Source organism: Trachurus trachurus (assembly GCF_905171665.1).
Source record: "Trachurus trachurus genome assembly, chromosome: 11".
Lineage (NCBI taxonomy): Eukaryota > Metazoa > Chordata > Actinopteri > Carangiformes > Carangidae > Trachurus > Trachurus trachurus.
In genome coordinates, this window is record NC_139904.1 from 23,217,958 (window position 1) to 23,239,628 (window position 21,671).

A 21,671-nucleotide genomic window follows, 5' to 3' on the forward strand; every position below is an offset into this window, starting at 1 on the left:
TTTTTTTTACTGATTTTCTTCTTTTGTACAAAACATTCTAAGAAAAACACAAACTTTTTCATCTAACGAGTAAGAAAAACAAATACGCTTTTCACAGAGATGATCATAACAAAACATTGTTTCCACCTGACATGATAGAAAACAGCTTTCAGTGGAAGAGACGTGGGAATGTGGCTCAGAAATGAGCGGTTACTCTGTCGATCTCCAGGAGGTCGTCCAGGATCTGAGGAGAAGACAGATGGTAAAACAAGAGCAACAAGATCCACCGGCCTGCTTTCTGTTTTCTATCAGCGAGTGTACTCACTATGTCCTGAGTGGTTCCTATCTTCTTGGCCAGCTCGCTGCGCTCCATGGTGCTGAGGTACAAGTACTTGTTGAGGAGTTCTCCGTCCAGGATGTTCCTCACGGCGTTCTGCAGGCAGCGTCTGTCGCTGTGCAGCATCCTGGACGCACGAGGGACAATCATATCACATGATCAGTAATCAATGGCCAAACTCAGTGTGGTCTCATCATTGAACAGAGATGTCTCGTACCTGAAGGCCTTTGGGTTCAGACCAGCGTGATGAGGCAGCATGGTGTTCAGAGCGTTCTGTAACATGAGCAGTCGCCGGTACGTCTTCTCCTGCATGGGGAGGAGGAGGCCCACCCCTCCGTCCAAGGTCGCTGTGGAAACGCAGTCCAACATGAACACAATTTTGATTCTCTTTATGTCCCGTACATATTGTGGAATTGACAATAAAGCTGACTTTGAGTTTGAGTTATTAGACTCATTAATGGCCCAGGTCCATCCTGCCCTCTAAAGACTTGAGCCCTGAACCCTTACTGACTTCAGGCTGGGGGAGGCAGGGTTTGATTTGAAAACAAGCCTACAGCCCCTGGTGTCTTTGACCAATCAAATCTATTGCGGTCTGGGGGTTCCTGATTGGTTGTAGGGGCTGGCCCTACTCTGTCTTAAACAATCTGGAGGACAAATCCAGCGTGTGACTGAGTGTGAGAGTCTGTGAGGGTCCAGATGATATTAACAGGAATGGGACAGCACTTGTCCCCCTTTCACGTTACCTTGACAACACAATGTTGTTGACACTGGCTGATCTGGGGCTGATAATAACCGTTTATTTTCAGCACTCACAAGGTGTGTGAGGGACAGACTCAAACAGTTCCTGTTTTTTTTTTTTTGCTTGTTTGTTTTTCTAACACTCATGTTCCAACGGCTCACTGACTTGACGATCTGACAATGGGACGTCCTGCTAACGTGTCTGTAAATCAGTGAGTCTGTAAGGGGCCAGATTGGAGTTATGCCAATGTCTGATTTACAAACACACTGTTTCAGTCGACCAGTGCTGCAAGATCCAACTGCTACCAGATAACACAGATTCAAAGAAGCCGTTGTTATGAAAGTAGCCCGAGTTCTGAGTGTAAAACAAGGTCATTACTAATTGAGGTGGATGGAGCTGGGAGGAAACACGCCTCCTCAGGACAGATCAAAGCATCTGGACCTCTAGCCTGATGAGATAAAGACATCTGCTCATGAATCCTGGACTCCTCTCTTACCAAACCAGGTGATGTGCTTGTTGTCCCAGGTCAGAGACTTCTTGCTGCCTGCGTCCAGCGTCCCTCTGCACGGCATCCTCCAGAAAGTGTTGATGTTCGCTCCGGCGTTGAAGTCGGCTCGCCTCAGCAGACGCATCCCTCCGAAGCTCTCTTTAGCTGCACACACACATATACACACACCACAGATCACATGACGTGCATTTGACATGAGTTACATGACATTACATGTGAATATGTAGCTGCAACAGAAGGACTCACCTTCAGGTAAGTACATGTACACATACAGGTTCTTGTCTCGATCCGATACTGAAAGGAAGGAGGGGGGAAAAAAATTAGAACGCAAGGATTTTTTTTTTTTGCAAACATAATTGAATTTTCCTCCAAAAGGCATTAAACACATTACCCAAGAATCCCAGCTGGTTGTTATCCACCATGAACTCGATGCTGTAAACCTCCAGGGGCTTCGCATCCTGGAGCCAAAACAATAAGAAAACAGTTCAATCCCAACAAAGCAGAGTTATCTCCAGCTGCCAGACCTGCTCTCTTCAAGATTAACTCCACTGAACACAAATACCCAGAGGAGCCGCGCCATCAATACTCACTTGTACGTCTTAATCAATAAACACTCGGCTGTTTGTACGGCAGCCCACAGGTTATAGCTAATCCCCCTCTGCGCTGCCTCAACCCCGACTTCTCCCAGAAACAAACCCCCTCGTGGCTCACCCTGCTGACGAGCGACAGCGTCTTGCTCTCCTCCTGGTAGCGCAGCAGCGAGATGCTCTTCATCAGGTCGGAGGCCAGGATGAAGTTCTTGATGCTGAACATCTGGTGGATGTAGAGCTGAGTGTCGATGAAGGCCATGCCGGTCAGGTCGTTGTCCTTCAGGACCCACAGGAAGATCTGCAGAGGACATGAGATGATGTGACAGTCAGTACATTTACATGACGATTGAGAAAACAAATTCTAGCCTTAAAGGTCCAGTGTGTAAAATTTGGCGAGGTTTATTGGCAAAATCTGAATATTCTACCCATGAATATATTTGTGTAAGTGTATAATCACTATAAAATAAAATTTGTTTGGTTTTTGTAGCCATAATTATTCTTCTATATATATACATATAGCAAAGGTCTTGCTTTAGAGAGTGTCGCCATCTTGCGCCGGTCGCCATGGATTTTGGCAAATACGATTACAGGCTGTAGGTGGAGCCAGAGGAGTTGGATTTGGTATATAAGCATATAAGCCAACCCAAACCCAGCCCAAAAAAACCACCTTGGCTGATGCGCTGATGCATTTCACACAACCAGTGAGGAGATGTGTTTTATATACAGGATATGTGTGTGTATATAGGGAAGCCCGACCCAAGTCAACTGTATATATTTTCAGCATGGACTAACGCGTCTGGTCAGGAACTGTAGTTGAGAACGAAGTTATTTATATCCAGTTATTTACTACGTGACAGAAAAGTCAACTGGACAGGGTCTGTATTAACCCGGTCAAACGACGCATATCACCTATGCTGAGGAGAAGGACATCAACAATTATTTGATTTTCCCTGTTGTGAGACAGGAGTGTTTGTACTAAATGCAGCAGGATGAATGTGAGTAGCTGTGATGCCGACACCTTCTGTCCGATGGCCGACACCAGGTATCCGTTGCAGTGGCACAGGGCGGTCACCGGCCCCTTCTGCTCCTTCTCGTACAGCACTTTGAACTTGTTCTTGGTGAGGGGCTGGCCCGGCTCCGGCACCACTTCAATCACATCCAGGATCACAATCTGAGCATGAGAAATCAAACCTTGGGATGAGGCAGGGTTTTTTTTTTGAGAGAGAGGCTTTTGATATGAAGGGAGAGGCTGCGTGCTGCTCACCCGGCCCCTGCAGGTGACCTCCTCCCCCTGCATCAGACAGGTCCCCGCTGCGATGTAGCCCTTCAGCCCCGACACCGTCTCCTGACTCCTCAGAGCCACCGTCTTCATGCAGGTCACGTGCTCCCACTCCTCCAGGTCGATCCTGATGGAGACAGGGGTGTTGAGGTCAAGTTAAGGTGCAACCACACTCAACACTTCTATCAACAATATAATGTACCTGGTGCTATAATGCCTCAGTACATCAGTTTGGGCTAAGTGCTATTCTGACCAGCAATGATTAAAGGGTGAAGGCATTGGTTGGTTTATTCATTATTTGGTTAAGTTATGTGGACACCTGACAAAGCAGTTGAACAACAACCAAAATATACACAGTGCTAGAGGTGGGTAAAAAAGTCGAAATAGCACAGTATCACAATATTTAATGTAGAATTATTGTATCAATACAACAATAGTATTGATCTTTATTATGTAAATCAAAAATACTAATGATGAAGTTCTCAGAACTAGTATACTCGATTCTGGATAACTGTGTTAATCTGTCTCAGTCTGTAAAAGAACAAAAATGATTGAGTGATGAAGAGACTGGGTATAATTTGCAATTAGAGGGGAGAGGGGAGGGGAATTGAATTGAATTGAATTGAATTGAATTGAATTGAATTGAACTGAATTGAATTGAATTAACTTTATTGATCCCCCGAGGAGGGAAATTTGTTTGTCCCAGCACCACATAACAATAAAAGGCAAAAACACAATATAAAGGGAAAATCTGATTGATTAATTAATCAATCAGATTACTGGTGTTTATTTTATTTTATTTTTTATTTTTATTTACTTATTTATTTCCTCTCTTGTTTTGTTCTCTAATCACAATTTATCTCTTATTTAACTCTCTACTTTTTTGGGGGGCTGCTGTGTTGCAGTGTCATGTCTTTCTTGTCTTGTGCTGTGTCGTGTCTATATGTTTGTCACTTGTATTGTGCAATAAAAAATTAATAAATAAAAAGAATACAAGTCGGCTCCAGGCAGGAGAAAAGAGATCCGCTAAACCAGACATTGACAAGTAGATGTTTTATCTGTCTATGACAATTTGGTAAAAACCTCTGATAGTAACCCTGGCTACTTTAGATGTGATCTAATGCAGCATTTGGTCATAATTGATTGATTGATTTGAGTCCATTGGTTTGCACAAGCAGACTGAGGGAATGAAAAGATGATGAGTCCAGACAAACATTTAGCATCAGCAGACACAAGTCTTGAATCTCTCAATATCTGGCTTTTAACAAGCTATGGATTTTAGAGAATTAGAAAAACCGTCAATAACTAATACTGTAAGCTTGTTTCTAATGATGAAATAATAATAATTAAAAGTCGAGTTAAGGTGCAAACCACACTCAACACTTCTATCAACAATATAATGTGCCCGGGTGCTACAATAATTAAAATGTCACAGTCACTGCAAAATGTTTCAAGTTGCATTCACATTGTCTTGTGACTGGTTCCCACACACACAGACCAAAAGGGCACACCTGTCTGTCTGCATTAAACTTCTTATCTTAATTAATTATATATATATATATATATATATATATATATATATATATATATATATATATATATATATATATATATATATATATATATATAAAAACATGCAGTCGATAACCAACACAACACATAAGCTCCTTAGTGGAGTTAATGAGGAAGTCTTGTTATTGTGCAGATAGTGCAGCTTCAGTGCAGCAGCTGCTCACTCTGTGGTTGTAGCTGCATTCATGTCCCACACACAGTCGACACAGGTTCATCAGAAGTCGGTGTGTTTCTTAATCTGGGTGATGATGGTGCACAGCTCAACTTGTCTTAGCTTCATATGACACAGCAGTAAGACTAGAATGACACATTCTCACACAACCAGTGCTTCTGCATATACAGACGTGGCCAAATTGTTGGTACCATTAAAGAAAAAAGAAAGTGATGTGAGCAGATGTGAGCAGACTTTTGCGTTTTTACCCTTTAGACGGGAACGCAACGCTTTTAAGATTTCCACTCTGGTGGGTGGTTTCACTTTTTTGCGTTTTTAAGCCCTCAAAAGGCCGTCGCCGTCTAAACGAAAAGCACATATTTTGTTGTTTTCACGCGCGAGTGTTGTCGTGTAAACAGGACCCAAGAGACCATTTAAACAGGTGTTTGGAGGTCCTTTGCTGATTAGAGTGTGACATCATTAGTTTACAATAGTTAACTTTTCACTATATTCTAATTTTTAGATAGATTTTGGGTTTCCATTAAATATAAGCCATAATCATTACATTAAAAGAAATAAAGACATGAAATATTTCAGTCTGTGTGTAATGAATCTATATAAGATATGAGTTTCACTATTTGAATTGAACTACTGGAATAAATTCACTTTTCCATGATATTCTAATCTACTGAGATGTGTCTGTAACACTGAGACTCAGTGAGGCAGACGTACTGATGTGCTTCAGCCCCACAGAGCTGCTCCCACAGCAGTAGTTAATGAAAACACAGCGACCTGGACAAGTGACCCTGCGTTTCCAACGGATCCTTACTGAGATGAGGGGAGGCAGTCATGTGAGACTAAACTGATGCTCTTCAACTTGGATAAATGACCCAAGATTTTCTATTAGTCCACACAGCACAGAGCCTCCAGGACACCCCGAGCCACGGTAAATGAGAGAACAATGCTGACACAAGCCTGTGTGGACCTCTTCACTCATCGGTGCCTGGGTCTATTAAAGCCAGGAACTCTCTATTGATTTTGTAAACTGCCCTCTTGTTCTCTAAAGGGGTTCAATGTGTAAGGAAAGCAGCTTGTACCGTGTGTTGGGAATGGTCTCCCAGCTGACTGGAGAGATGAGCTGGATGGAGAACTTCTCCTGCTGAGGGTTAATGTACCGTTCATCTGGAGGAACAACAGTAAGAGAGCAGCTGGTGAGTCAACACAGAAGTCTAAGTAAGTGGTTGGTTCAAGAAGTCAACACTAAATATGACTAATTTATGCTTAATTTAAATTGTTATAACAGTAGTCTTTATGAATAACTGAAATAATTCACTAAAGGTAATTCTAACCCTAACCCAAGCAATGCTGAATAAATGCTGATACAGTCTCAGAGTAATTATTTTGCAGAAATTTAAGCTAATGAAATGTATTAACACATTAAATAGTGGCTAAATTAATCTCTAAATGGTTGAATCAAAGTCCTTCTCTGGTTGAATTACTGTGGTCAGCTAAAATAGTAAATACACAAAAGTTTAAATTTTATTAATATTAATAGATGAATCAAATTGTATCTACAGGCAATTAATAAACAGTTGAAATACTTTGCAAAATATGTGTACAAATGTTTTACACAGTTTCTCACAGTGTATAAAAGTAGTTTCTAAACAGTTTAAATGTAGATAAAAGTAATAGAGTAATTAAACTGTATCTAGAGGTGATAAGTAATGGATAAATACTGGATGGGTGGATGGATGGATGGATGGATGGATGGATACTTTTTAAAGGGATAGTTCAACATTTTGGCAAATTGGCTATTACCATAATCCCTATCGTTTTAGCAGTAGTTTTGTTACCTTTAAATGTCGGTGCAAGCTAATTTTAGATCGGCGGAGCCAAGCCACGAGCTGCTCAGAGCTACGCTACGGAGGCTCATGGAATTTCTTGGTTTCCCTCAGCCTCCGTAGCGTAGCTCTAAGCAGCTCGCGGCTCTGCTCTGCCGATCTAAAAATAGCTTGCACCGACAATTTAAGGTAACGAATCTATTCCTTAAACTATAGGGATTACGGCAATGGGCCAATTTGCCAAAATGTTGAACTATCCCTTTGATGTGATGGGTAAATTAAATAACTAAAACTAATTGAACCTTTCGTTCTTCTTTTCTACATGTAAGTTAAAACAGCTAAAAGAAATTGATTCATCTCCATCCTCTGCCAGTCCAACAACTACAACAAATAAATACCTTCAGTCAATAGAGGGTATGCCCATGACGTCACGGTACTCGGAAGTCGCTGTGGAACGTCCACTGAGTGGCAAAAAGACGAGTGGCAGAGCCGCCAAAGTTTAAAAACGAGCAAGTAACGAAGCAATTTTCTCCGAGCCCATACAAGTCTGACATGTCTAGCTTTGCCAGCATGTACAGCAGCATGACCTAACAGAGCTGCTAAAAATCTTGAGGATACGTCTCACTTTGACCGAGTTACATTCAAGAACCTATTCTCAATGACGGAAAGTAAATTCACTGGAGCGGTTATTTTTTTCGATCGATCAGCTGTGTTTACAGTTTCAGGTGTCATAGTTATGATGTTTAGACAGATAAATTAGTCCTCTTAACACATCCTACAGTTTGACTGGTCAGAGTTTTTCCAGAATAAAAGCAGCTCGTGTTTAAGCGTCGGGAGTCACTGTCAGGACGACAGTAACAGCTGTAATCTGGTCCCTCTGCACAGTAACACTGAGCCTGTCAGTCACTCTGCCGGTACTGCGGTCACACTGCGTGTTACAGGAAGTGTCAGTGGAGCAGACGCTTTTGTGGAGCTGGTTGTCGATTCCTTTTGACATCAATTTGTTTTGATATAATATATTTTATCCAGTTTATGAGTCCACCGCTATCCGCCAGCATGTTGAGGGACGCTTGTTTTGCCACTCAGTCCGATCGAACGGGGCGTTGCCGAGGGCAACGTGACGTAAACGCATACCCTCTATTTGATGATAAAGTAACAGCAATTAAAAATCAATTCAAAAGAATACATTGGATGTGTGTGTGTTCATGTCCGACCTCTTTCTATGGTTTCGTACTCCTTCTCCTCTCCCGTCATTCTGGGGATGCGCGTGCACAGCTCTTTGACGCTGGTGCACACAGCGTACACCTGAGGAGGAGAGAAAAACCCACAGTCACACACAGAAACTTTACATCAAAGCCTACCGGTAATCCTTTCAAAGTCACCCTCATTGATTTTTCCCTCTCGCAGTCAGAAAAACCTTAGGGGCCGCAGGGTTTTTCATCTTCAACTTTCTCAAAAGCAGCCCCGATCGATACGCTTTTATTTTGCATCATGTTATGCAAGTGGAGGTGCGCGGGTATGGAGGAGACAGCGTTACGGCTGGAATTTGTGTCACGTGGGCCGCCTCGGTGCCGCGCGGGGTGAGGTTAGAGGAGCCTTGCCTTAGATTCGACGTGGTAGGAGACGTAGTGGACGGTGCATCTCAGCGGGATTTTCCTGACTGGCCAGGGGGCATCGTAGGACAGATATGTGGGCAGGACGCTGATCCTCAGCTCCCCCTGTGGGAAAACACACACACACACATACACACACAATGAAAACTGTTCAAGGAACTAGAAAATACATGAAAGAAAGTGTACTAAGTCTCCACAGTTTAAGCAGCTGTGAAAAGCTTTGAAGATGGATGTAAAATGGCAAAGTGATCTTCAGTCTCTTGTTCAACTTGTTCTATGATTTTCTCTGGACAGTTTCAGGTGACTGGCGGTCAGAGAGCAGGGAAAATGAGTATTGAACACCTCAACATTTTTCTCCCTAAATATATTTCCATCAGGGCTACTGACATAAAATTTTCACCAGGCGTCGGTAATAACCTAAGTAATCCACACACAAAGAAATCAAAACATTATGTCGTTTGTGACTAGTTTGTCACGTTGATTTTGGGTTTGGTCTGTCTTTGTTTATTGTCGGGATTGTTTTTCTATGGTTATTTGTAAAACAGAGAATATGATTGTTTCATATGACAATTGGAAAATTACAAATAAAGTGTTCAAAGAATTAAAAACATACTGTATTATGTCCATAAATTAATTTATGTGTAATAAAGTGCAATGGGAATAAGAGCCTCAGGGAATAAGTATTAGACATGTGAAGAAAAGAAGGTGTAGAAGGGAATGAAAGACAAGAAACCAGCTGGAATCTGTCAGTATTTACAAAGCAATCCTCAGTGCTAATTAATATCAGCAAGATTTTTGACAGAGGAGTCAGAAGAGTTGTCCAAGAGCCAATAAATACCCTTAACCGCCATGGCCTCTATGGCAAGACTCCACTGTGTTCAATACTAAGCTGTATCTGTTGATGTTGATGTAAGATGAGTTGGCTACAGCCTGCAATGCCGTACAAAAAAAGTTGAAATACAACTTCAAACCGCACCAGTAGGATTGTTAATGACCTCACACTTGTGTCAAAAATGATGAAACTCTTATTCATTTAATAATACATGAATTAGTCGGGGTCCATGTTGTGTTTCTGTCTAAGTGGAGTTTCATTTCTAAGACCTGATTAAGAGGAGAGAGTTCTCCCACATGCTCACAACCAAAGTGAGGCTGTACCTGTTTGTTAAAGTACAGGAAACCTTTGGGACAGTTGATGTTGTGGAAGGGTGAGAAAGACTCGATGGAGCCGTCGATGGTCATGGGGTGGAGCCTCATCGCTCCTCTAGAGGTGACCAGCATCCAGTGAGGAGACGGACCACAGATGAACACCTGTGCCGATGAAGAAGATGTGGGAAATGACTTAGCAATGTCACAGTGTGGACATTAGGGCTTTAAAAAAAAAAGGAATTAATGCTCTACTTACCCCTGAGTATCCAGAGATGTCCTCAAAGTATCTGAACCTGGCGATCCGACTCTTCACGGCCACGGTGTCCTCGATAGCGCCGCTCTCTGACTTCTTATCTTTCTTCAGCTTTGATTTCTTTTCTCTGAAGTTGATATTGTGGGGCACCTGTGCAGAGCAGACGGACACGGGTCAGATTTACTCCATCACTTCAGTCAGTCCGCTTTTATCAGCGGGAGCTCTTACTTTTTTGAAGCGGACTTTCAGGTTGTTCTGCGGCTGCTGCTGATCATAGTGGAACGCTTCATAGATCAGAAGCTCCTGCTCCACGTGAACCTTGAAAACCAGAAAACACCTCGTCACACTTAAATGCAACTCAACTGTTTGTTTGTTTTTTCAGCACCAAGGAGCTCCGAGTCAAAACTCACCAGTAAATACGGTCTGGTGCGATTGTTTCCGAGCGAAACCAAAGACACCTCTTTGACCAACGGGATCTCTCCTTGTCGCGTTACTTCCTCCTTTTTACCGTCCCCCTGCGTCGCCGATTGGCCAGAGGAGCTGTCGACCAGAACCCTCTGACCAACCGGGAAGTTCTTCACCAGGAACACTAACCTCCAGTCTGGCAGCTGATAGATCTGATGGAATAATCAAAGACATGCATGTTCTGATGTTGTCATGGTGGTATCTCTGTTTAAAGCATACAGTACACCTGTGTACACCACACACCTCTGCAAGCATGCAGAGACTCCAGGTTGCTTATATTGATGCTCTAAGAATATTATTGAAGAGACCTAGACGGTTCAGTCGGTAGCAAAAAGTAGCCTGTGTTTTGACAACGTTAATAGACAAAATTATTCTAATTAGCACGTTCAAGGTTAACCTCCACCTCTGGAGAGGGTTAACAATGGATGAGTGGATTGAGCAGAAGAAAAGACGACATGCAGAGCTAACGTCAGGAGAGGTGGGACTATTTTTTCTATTTTATTAGATAATATGTATGGTATTTCTGATTGAATAAAAAAATACATGAACTTGATTGTGTATTCCTCTCTCATATTGCCATTATTGGTAACTGTTTTATAAAAGCAATACATCATATACCGTATACCACGGCCTGTCATGATGTATTGCTTAAATGTGCAAGGGTGAGAGTGTTCAGGTGAACTACAGAGATGGATTATAGTCTGGTTGCACAGAGCAGGAACAACAACAACATCCTGTGATGTTCCCTCACACAGCCAAATAGAAACAAGGACCATGACAAAAGCGGGTTTAAAAATAGCTTCAACGTGCATCTTGTTACAATTAAAATACTGTATGTATGTTTGTGTGTATGCTGTACCTCCATGACACCGTTCTCCCTGATGATCATGCACCAGTGCGAGGGCTCGGCCTTGCCGGAGCCTCCCTCGCTCCCGGAGGGCGCTGCTGACGTGTAGCGGCCCATTTCGTCCCTGGCGGCTGCGCTGGCGTTGGAGTCTCCATACAGCATTTCCTCCTCATCGTCCACCGTGTTGCTACACACACACACACACACACACACCGATCGCAACCATCAAATAAGTGTGTGGTCTCTGTTTGTGGAGCTGGTTGGATGATGAGGGGGTGATGTGAGTTCTTTACCTGAGGTCCTGGATGATGGTCTCTGCCTCTGACTGACTCCTGGCGATCGTGTCCTCTTTGACGGAGCAGCTCACTTTGTTCTCAGTGGTGAACATGCCGCTGACGTCTCGGTACGCACACAGTGTGATCACACGAGATTGCTGTGAATAAGAGGCGGAAGTTAAAGGGATAGTTCAACATTTTGGCAAACTGGCCCATTGCCATAATCCCTATAGTTTTAGGAGTAGGTTCGTTAACTTTAATTGTCGGTGCAAGATATTTTAAGAACGGCGGAGCAGAGCTGCTCAGAGCTACGCTACGGAGGCTAATGGGATTTCTTGGTTTCCCTCATCAGACTCAGTTGTTTTCGAAGTAAATTCAGGCAAAACTGCTGATGCTGATGCAGTTTTTCGGCGAGCAGTCTTTGCATTTGCCTTAAAAACAACTCTGTCTCGTAACGTTCCATTATTATCTCATAGCGTGGTGAATGTGCAGGTCACAACTTGTCCACCAGAACGTTTTGGAATTGTTGGATTGTGTATTTGATGAGTTTGATGAGGGAAACCAAGAAATCCCATTAGCCTCTGTAGCGTAGCTCTGAGCAGCTTGTGGCTCTGCTCCACCGTTCTAAAAATAGCTTGCACCGACAATTAAAGGTAACGAACCTACTCCTAAGACTATGGCAATGGGCCAATTTGCCAAAATGTTGAACTATCCCTTTAACTACTATGAACAGCTGCTGTGGATCTAGTTTCCAAGTACTGGAGTGTAATGACTCTGTATATATATCGCCATTATTGAAGCACAGAAAAAAGCAAGTAATAATTGAGAAACTGCAGAAGCAGAGAGCGTGAAGCATCAGTTTGTCCAGCAGGGGGCAGGTTTGTTCAATAAAAACCCTATAAAGGCTGATGAGCATCATGCACTCACGGTGGGGATCTGTGGTTTCTGCAGAGCCAGCCGATGTGTCTTCCCCATGTACGAGTCGATCTTCAGCACAAACATGGTGACCACTCCCTCTGCAGTCATGATCACTACGAACGGGTCGGCCACGGAGCAATGCACTATGGGAGAGCCCAGGTCCACAGGGATGAAGTGGAGCTGCGTCACTGAAAGCAGGATGGAGAGAAAGCGTGTCGCCTGGTGTTTAGTTTCAGTTTGTGTGAATAAAAAACGCATTTCTGTCATCGCTACTGTAACAACCAAATGTAAGAATAACACCGTCACTCGTGTTTCGTTTTTTCTGGTCTCTTTACCTCCTTCCAGGAGTCGAATACCCATGGGTGAGACCTGGATGATGTACTTGTTGTCTCCAATGTTTCCAGCGTACACCGTTGGTCCCTGGGTGGCAAACCCACTGGTGTCCAGCTCCATGATCTCCTGACCAGTCTGAAGGATCTGCACACAAACACATGGTTTATACAAGGACACAGTTTCACTATAGATCTAGTTTTTCTTCGCTGTCTATAGATTTTTCTATTTTGTTCCGAGTATCTGTTTTTTTTTTTTTTTTTTTTTTTACCATGGTCGAATCTTCTCTGCTAAGAATGAGAAAGCCGTGCTTCTTTGTGTCGTCCTCCAGGGGAGGCTCTGTCTTCTCCTCCTCCTCTTTCTCCTTCTCCTTCTCCTCCTTCTCTTTTTCTCCCTCTTCTCCATCCTCGCTGGTCTCTGTCTCTGCTCCGTCCTCTGACTCATCGGTTTTCGCAGCCTGGGAAAAAGACCCAGAAACATTTAACAGTAAATAAAATGTGACTGAAGAGTTTGATCATTAATTAGTGAAAACTACTAAGTCCCAAACTGTATAAACTGTGATTACCACCGCTCAGGGGCCTCTCCTCTGATTGGCAACAGACTTAAATATGTTTTCTTATGGATCAAAACTGAATAAAACAGTGGAAAAGTGGAAAATATGAGAAAGAGACAGTACTTTTTTTTCTTCCTTGACCTCACTTGCGATGACCGTCCACATGTCATGGCAACCTGGCAACTCAAATGTAGTGACCACCTGGGGTCGGATGCTTCTCTGAGAACAGAATGGAAACGGTTGAAAGCATTCTAACAGGAAACAAGTAAAAGAAAACCATCCTGTACATATACATGTGTGTTAGCGTGCGTCAACTTGTGTCTGGGGTGTTTTCAGGCTACTCCGTCGATCTCTGAGGCAGCCCTGGTAGACCCAGAGTTCACTATAGCACCGTCACTGGACCTGCGGCAGACGGCCCTCACGACCACAGGTTTTAGGACGGTGCGGTAACAATACTCATGCATGCAATCTAGTCTACGCACACGCATGCATTAAAAACAACAACTGTCAGACTCAATATGGAGGAGTTACCTGGAGCACAGACAGTGCGCCGTTCTTGCCGTAACCAGAGCACACCACGACCTCCAGGTCAGGCTCAGGGTTGCTCTGGAACTGTGGGCAGGAGGAAATCAAGGTCAGAAAAGGGGGAACGACGTTGGAGGAGGTTAGTCAGTTTACTTATGGTGGGGCGAGGTCATTGAGAGCTTTGTAGGTGATGTGGAGAACCTTAAAGTGAATGCAATAATAGGGATGTACTGAATCCAGGATTCGGTTTCGTATTCGGCCAAATTTGGGGCTTTTTAAAGGAGTTCGGTTTCTTCTGAAGCTTAAAACATCAACCGAACAGCGCCAACGATTTTAGGGCGGTTGGTGAAAGATATTCTGCCCTCCCTGAGCGACAAAGTTCAAAGCTCTCTCAGCACAGCCTCACTGTCATTGTCACAAACTAAATATAAAGTCTGTAACTTGTTGCTAAAATATAATGGAAAACATCACAGACAGGCTAACGGAAATAAGCATAGCCATTGCGGTAATTTTAAACCAAAAACAGCTGTTATTTTTACATAAACATGGAAATATAGCATAAGTAAGTGTCAATTCTCACATTTTGGGGGCCAGAAGGCAAGACAAACACCCAAATATATGTTAAAGAGCCTTCAAAAAGTGATATTTCCATAATATGTCCCCTTTAAATGTTCAGTGATGTTTATTCTGTTCAAATGCAAAATAGTAGCAAAAGCTATAGCCCATTTTTACGGTTAGAATTCGGCCAAGGTGTTCGGCAGAAACCAAACAATTCAGGATTCGGTACATTGCTATGCGGTACAGTGAAGGTTATGAAGGATCGGTGTGATGTGCTACACTTGATATGAAACGTCTGTACCTCTTCTGACAAGAAAGCAGGTTCTCCCATGGAGGCATCGGCACAAGGTCCAATGTTGAGGATGCTGTCGCACACCTGGAGGCAAAACACGCAGAGGACCTCACATTCAGACTGTCCATCATCTGACTTTACATAGAAAGGCAATACAAGCTTTATGGTTTCACTACCTCAAAGGAGTAGGTGGCCAGCTGGGTGCCTGACTGGGCCTCACTTCCATACACTTCGATCTCGTCCACCTCATCTGTCAGAACAAATACGTTATGAAGTTGGAAGACCAGGCGGCAGATCTCACACATACCAAACGCTGAAGTTGAACATACCGGTCCAGTTGGTGCTGGATTCCACTCTCTTCTTTTTGCTCGGCGGCTCCTCCTGGAATTCATTAGCAGTGATTTAGAACAAAGGGAGTGTTGACGACCAGCTGTCAAACGAAGCAACAAGCCCTCGGCGTGTACACAGGGTGTTACTTTGAAAGACTCACACGTGCCTTATCTCAAATAAGTGCCGTAACAAGAAATGCATAAAATGAGTATAAATAAGAATAGGATTTCAGCGGCCCATCACACAAACAATATTAAAAACCCACATTTCACACATTGGCTGGTGTACCTGTTTGTCTTTGTCCTTTTCTTTCTCTTTTTCTTTATCTTGTTTTTCTTGGCCCTCCTCTGGTGGCGTCTCCTGAAGTTTCTCTGTGTACTTCAGCAGCAGGGAGTTGCCGAGGCGGGAGCCGAGGAAGAGGTACCCGGGCTCCATGGTTACCATCTGGAGGAGGGAAGAAGCCCACAGTGCAGGACATCAGTATGGCAGATTGTCTATCATCAGATAGAAAACTCACAGACATAGTATAGATTCAGTGCTTATTTAACATCCTGAAATATGAGCAAGCTCAGTCAAGAATCTTAAAAGTTTTGTTAGACTTTTTCCACTCTCTTTCTTTGGTGCAAAAAGTATAAATTATTTAGAATTCAGCATCTCTAATCCTAAAGTAGTGGTATTAGCCTTCAAACACTTTGTCAGTCAGGCGCTAATACCTCCTGCCTTTTGTGTTTATCCTCGGAGACACAAAGGAGAGGTATTTGTTTAGGATGGAGACGTCACGTATCATCGCCGCTGCTCACAGCTTTTAGAGGAACTTACACAAGTTGTCAAGACGCTGGCAGCAGCTTTGTCGAAGTGAAAAGCCCTCACGCTCCTCATGCCGTCAGTAATGAGGGTTAACACGTAGCTGCAAGACAACAAGGAAGCAGTCAGAGAGGAATCGTGAACTGTCAGCACTCTTCATGTACAGTCTGTCTCCTACAATAGCTTACATTTCTCCTCCTTTCAGAGAGATGACCATCTTATCATAGGCGATGAAGTCAGACTGGGAACAGTCCAGTGTGATCTTCACTTCATCCTGCATCCCTGTGTAACCGAAACACATCAACATCAAACAATGTTGGATGACAGTAAGAGCAAGTCTTTGAATGAATGTGTGTTGTCAGATCATGAGGCTTACGCAGTGGGAAGGCCGTGGTCCCCGTCGTCTGGGAATTGAGAGAGACTCCATACGGTGGAACGCTCTGGTTCAAATACAGCAACGAGTTCACAGCAAACACCACCACTCCACCTGGAAGGATGTGATATGTGAATACCAGAAGTTGTCAGACCTCACACTTTAATAGCACGATTCCAAACCCCTGGGCAAAAAATTGAATTGAAGGCAATTGGACTTGTCTGACAAAACAATACTTTTGTAAATACCTAGGTCCTACTCCACTGTTTTGTCAGCATAGTGAAGACTAGTCAGATCAATGCGTTGCGAACTGATGAAGCCCCTTGGATAAGAGGCGAAACGTCTTCCTAGACAAATACAAGTCCAGTTGCCTTCGATTCAATTTGTTGCCCAGAGATAACTCTGACCTGGATGAATGAGAATATCCATTGACCCATGAATCCTAACATAATAGTCAATCTATATCTAACACTTCAGCAGAATCTATCTTCATAGGAAAACATGGAGGACCTTAGCCACGATGTTGTGTTGATGCTGCTCTTTTAATTATTTTATAACAACTTCTCTTATTTATCTCTATTTCATACTTACACAGGTCAGTGACAAATAAGGTTTGGCAAGATGAGCAATTCAGAAATATTGTTAAACATTGTTGTTAAAATGTACATTTTGTATTCATGTTGGTTTTATGTCATTTGAACCTTTTTTTTTTTTTTTAACAAAATTAAGACTGAATGCCCCTGAAAATGTCCAACGGTGTAACCACAAAAGGATTGATATTTTACCCTAAGTGTACTTCTAAAAAATACACCTACTTTCTTCTGAAAAAATTAAATTGAAATAGATGTTTAGCAGTGTTCCTATATTTTAATTTTAATGCATTTTGGTAACACTGGGCAGGATATATCCTAAAAGCACATCTTTTTTCTAAATTATGCTTTTTTTTAAATCCAGAAACATTGTGTTGCGTTGCAAAAGTGAATTACATTTATTCCACACTTGAGTCCAGATTTATTTTCCTGTATAAAGTCAGATTTTTATGAAAAAATACCAGTTACACCTGGGTTGCACCACGTCATTGACCTACTTACTTACTTTTATTTAACTCTATTTATTTCATTCTCTTTTAAAGGGATGTGCAATATTTTTTTATCTGTGGTTGTGTTTATGTGATTACACTGCTGCTGTAACATCATCATTTCCTGCTAAAAGATCAAAGGATATCTTTAACCTAACTTAGCAGCCACACAGTTGATAAACACGGTCAAAAGAGAGAATTCACTGAGCTCACCGATGGGTTTGGGAACAGCCATGACTTGTGTGCAGTCAAAGGGCAGATTGCTGAGAGACCAGATGACGGGATGGACCCTCTGCATGATGTTGAGGGAGATGGCGACGATGCTGCAAGTGTCCTGACGCACTGCCACACGTCTGAGAGAGAAACAACAACAAGTTAAATACCGGGTCAAATATGGGTGAATCAAAACAAAAAAAAGTTGACATTGTAGCTGGTGGTGTGTTGGACTGACCCAGGCCACGTTTGGTTGGGCTCAAACAGGATGAGCAGCGTGGGCTCGTAGTAGCCGTGCAGGAACTTCATGTCAATGATGTTCAGCAGCTTCTCGTCCAGCTCGCGGACATCGATGATGTAGCTGGGTAGGAAGCTGGACTTAGGTCTGTAGATGGGATACACAGAGAGAGAGGAGTATTCAGCATGGTCAGACAAATGTTTGAGAAACCTTTAAGGGATAGTTCAACATTTTGGCAAATTGGCCCATTGCCATAATCCCTATAGGAGTAGGTTTATTGCCTTTAATTGTCGGTGCAAGCTATTTTTAGAACGGTGGAGCAGAGCCGCGAGCTGCTCAGAGCTACACTACGGAGGCTAATGGAATCTCTTGGTTTCCCTCATCAAACTCCCTCATCAGACTGCTTGCCGAAAAACTGCCCCTGAAGGCAACGCGCATAAGCAGTTTTGCATGAATTTACCTCAAAAACAACTCTGTCTCCTAATGTTCCGTTATTATCTCATAGCGTGGTGAATGTGCAGGTCACAACTTGTCCACGACAGCATTTTGGAGTTGTTGGATTGTGTATTTGATGGGTTTGATGAGGGAAACCAAGAAATTCCATTAGCCTCCATAGCGTAGCTCTGAGCAGCTTGCAGCTCTGCTCCGCCGTTCTAAAAATAACTTGCATTAACAACTAAAGGTAACGAAACTACTCCTAAAACTATAGGGATTATGGCAATGGGCCAATTTGCCAAAATGTCGAACTATCCCTTTAACAGCAGCTGGATAAAAGTGGAACCAGTGCTTCCAGACACAATCAGGAGAATGTATGGGGGAAATGTAGGCGTACCCTTCTCCAACTCCACCCTCCTGTTCATCAGTTAGAGTGTCTTTTCTGAACGGAAGCACCACAAGTTGGGTACCGTAGACGAGCATTACGGCACAACGATTCTCTGGATCCACACGGACGATGGGGATATGTACATTTTGTACAAAGCCGTCCTGAAAATTGAACAAATTATTCAGTCCAAATTATTGAAATAACTCATTCAATTGCGCATGTAAACATCTACTACAATTTTTTGACAAACATTTCATTCATCATCTAAGTTTCTACATACTCTGAGTTCTGGCTCTTCAAAGTAATGAAGAGACAGCGTTTTGAGGTCATGTGTCCCAGGGTCGTACTCCACTACAGACAACTGGTAAGAGTAAAAACACAACCCGATGGTCAGTGAAACCAATTTCGAGCAGTTAAAATGTCAGTAAATCAGTCAGAGCACAGCTTAGACCATAATACCTTGGCATCTTTGAAACTGAGAAGGAGTGCATCCCTGTTGGCGCCTACAAGCTGTACACTGGCCATGGACATGACATTGCCAAAGAGAGAAAAGGACGCCACCTGCTCCAGCTTCTCTTTACGGGATTTGGAATCTGCAGGAGTGGGGATGGGACAGATTGAACACTCATTTTAAGTTGATATAATTTATCAGTTGTAAATTTAGTTTGCTTTAATTGGCACAGAGTCCAGACTTACCTGAAGACTTGTCAGTCTTGGATGTACTCTGAAATTGAAATAATAACAGAAATGTCAGTTTAAGCTATTCCAGCATATGTTTTTAAAACCTGACAGAATGAATCGAGCCCAGTGGACATTCACAGTTACCTCCACATCGTGGATAATCCTGTAGACAAAGAGTTGAGATGTCCCAGCGACGACCAAGTTCTTCTCCTTACTGGAGATGAAGTTGCAGTAGACAGAAAACTCCACCGCAGTGGGGGTGTGGGCTTGTCTGTACACAGCATACATCCTGGGTGACTGCTCTCTGCATCTGACAGGTGAGAAAAGACACTTCAAAACCCCCGCACTTTGCCACTGATCATTCATCATACACAGAATTAATCAGACGTCCATTCCCCAAGTTTCCTCCAGACCTGAAGTAGGTTGTAGTTACTGGCTGGCTAACAGTGTGAAACAATGTAGAGCTCTGAGATACAGTTATTTAGATATCATTGAAGTAAATTACATACATGTTATATTAAATATAACACTGCGCATTTCAAGAAACGTTAACGCATTGTTGTTGAAATAATCTCAGTATGTCTCAGTAAAATACATTGGTGGGATTTTTACTGTCATTTAAGGCGAAATTATGACAACAGTGTGCACCAAATTACACTCATCTTTTTTTCCTGTTTAATAAAGAAAGTGCATAAGGGCATTAAATTACATTTAACCTAAAGACATTCCAATTAAAAGTTTATAGGCTAGTGTGTAAGTGCCATATGAAACTAATTTAAACCATGTGACAAAGCAAAGTGAAAACAGTGAAGTATTTCCCTTTAAGAGACCCATGTTGGTTGGTATCTATGACTTCTGTATTCAATATTTTTACCCTTAAGTCTCCCGAGCAAATGTTCTATACACTTTTCACAAAACAGATAGAGCCAAGTAGGCAACAAACACTAGACTGGATCTCACTTCAAGTTTACAAATGGCTGATCCCACATTCCCACAAAATTCCTTATGGTTTCTCAAATTAATAAGCAGAGTGGAGCAGAAAGACTACAGTATTTTCATTAAATATGAATACACATTCACGAAACGTTGAGCTTTATATAGCCTAATTAAGTTACTACGCATTGTTCCGGAAACAGAGTAAACTTTTGTATATTGTTATTAAACCTTGCGGTATTATTCCAGTTAAATGTCTCAGTATACTTCTCTCAAAGCACACATTACAGAACACTTTTTAACCAATATTTTCTTCAAACAGCTAATTTAACCCCAGCTTTTAAGTGTTTATGACTGTGATATGAGAAGATGCTCCAGTGATAGCTCATTTATAATCTACTCAAGGTCGCGTTAGCGCTTTGTTGTGCCGTTGGATTACTAGCTTTCATTCTGATAGGGGATTTATTTTAGTTACGACGAAACATCAACCACTCAGTCATTTGTAATGAGCAGTGTGTGTCTTGAACATAGCTAACGGTTAGCTTCGGACACAGAATGTATGGACAGACAACCGGTAACATTAGCGACGTTAGCAACATGCTAACTTAGCATACTGGATAGCATGGTACAGCATCTGTCCACGGACCTAAGTTTTTGGTGCGTCTGTGCAAAACATGAATTAAACTTCCAACGTACCTATATCAAAAACGTTATCAGAGCTTGCAGCTTTATTGTTCCTCCCTCTGTCCACATTTAGGGTGTCATACTTTGTTGTTTAGTAACTTAAGCTATCTAACCGATAGCCAGAGGAGCTAACAGTTAGCTGTCTGTCGCGCTGTTTGCGGCTGCGCGGAGAGGCTTCTTCTTCTTTGGCAGTGTTTCTTCTGGCGCTATTTGCTGATCCGAGACGTGTTGCTGCCCCCGCAGGTCAAATGCTTCATAGCAGCAGCTGGGGTCCACACGTTTGTCTACTTCAGTGGAAAAAATTCGCAGGAACAGTCAGATATAATAATAATACTCAGATTGTATATGCATATAATATTGTACTATATATTGTACTACACAAAGCCTATTCTATTATTCAAAGCAATGTGCTTCAATGGAACATTTTTCAATATAAAGGCTGCAAATAGGTTGCAGATCCACAAGTTTAGTTGTCCAGGCCAAAACAATGGGTCATGTTAACTGCAACTTATCAGTTTAATAGTATTTACTCTTGCAGCCTTGTTAAGAATTTGTAAACTTTATTTATTTATTTTTTAAGTATATTTTTGGGGGCTTTTGCCTTTAATTGATAGTCGAGAGACAGGAAATGGGGAGGCAGAGAGAGGGGGAATGACATGCAGTAAATAGCATCCCGATGCAGGATTCAAACCGGGGGCGACTTCAGTGAGGATTGTAGCCTTTGAATATGGGGCGCCTGCTCA

At 42.5% G+C, this 21,671-nt stretch overlaps 2 protein-coding genes across 2 annotated transcripts in view; both read right to left on the reverse strand.

Moving 5' to 3' along the window:
• Positions 1-87: 87 nt before the first annotated feature.
• Positions 88-21,090, reverse strand: cpsf1 (cleavage and polyadenylation specific factor 1). The gene is made up of 38 exons (XM_083982063.1): positions 20,941-21,090; positions 19,456-19,621; positions 19,327-19,354; positions 19,090-19,223; positions 18,911-18,991; positions 18,640-18,791; positions 17,808-17,954; positions 17,570-17,709; positions 16,282-16,392; positions 16,094-16,187; positions 15,921-16,008; positions 15,390-15,545; positions 15,101-15,152; positions 14,948-15,021; positions 14,781-14,855; positions 13,928-14,008; positions 13,520-13,615; positions 13,115-13,300; positions 12,849-12,990; positions 12,523-12,701; positions 11,614-11,753; positions 11,333-11,507; positions 10,419-10,625; positions 10,237-10,326; positions 10,012-10,158; positions 9,765-9,917; positions 8,598-8,714; positions 8,211-8,301; positions 6,253-6,337; positions 3,418-3,559; positions 3,172-3,324; positions 2,275-2,451; positions 1,955-2,021; positions 1,810-1,857; positions 1,552-1,707; positions 534-663; positions 305-443; positions 88-223 (listed from the first exon to the last, which is right to left on the reverse strand). Exons 2-38 carry the CDS (start codon positions 19,597-19,599, stop codon positions 176-178), a joined length of 4,425 nt encoding a protein of 1,474 aa, XP_083838189.1. The 5' UTR covers positions 19,600-19,621; positions 20,941-21,090; the 3' UTR covers positions 88-175.
• LOC310993650 (CMP-N-acetylneuraminate-beta-galactosamide-alpha-2,3-sialyltransferase 1-like) overlaps positions 12,226-21,671 on the reverse strand; it is a 63,946-nt gene continuing 54,500 nt past the window's right edge. The window contains exon 7 of the transcript XR_014595754.1: positions 12,226-12,263. The gene's annotated coding sequence lies outside the window, so the exon portion shown is untranslated. The remainder of the gene's footprint in view (positions 12,264-21,671) is intronic.

Bases quoted from the DNA above. Each gene is read 5' to 3' on its own strand.
- cpsf1 (XM_083982063.1), bottom strand. From the start codon at position 19,599: ATGTATGCTGTGTACAGACAAGCCCACACCCCCACTGCGGTGGAGTTT. The intron at 15,153-15,389 runs GTACACCAGCCA...AATGAATTCCAG, and splicing joins AAAAGGACAAAGACAAACAG to GAGGAGCCGCCGAGCAAAAA. The intron at 6,338-8,210 runs GTCGGACATGAA...TTGTTCCTCCAG, and splicing joins GTACGAAACCATAGAAAGAG to ATGAACGGTACATTAACCCT.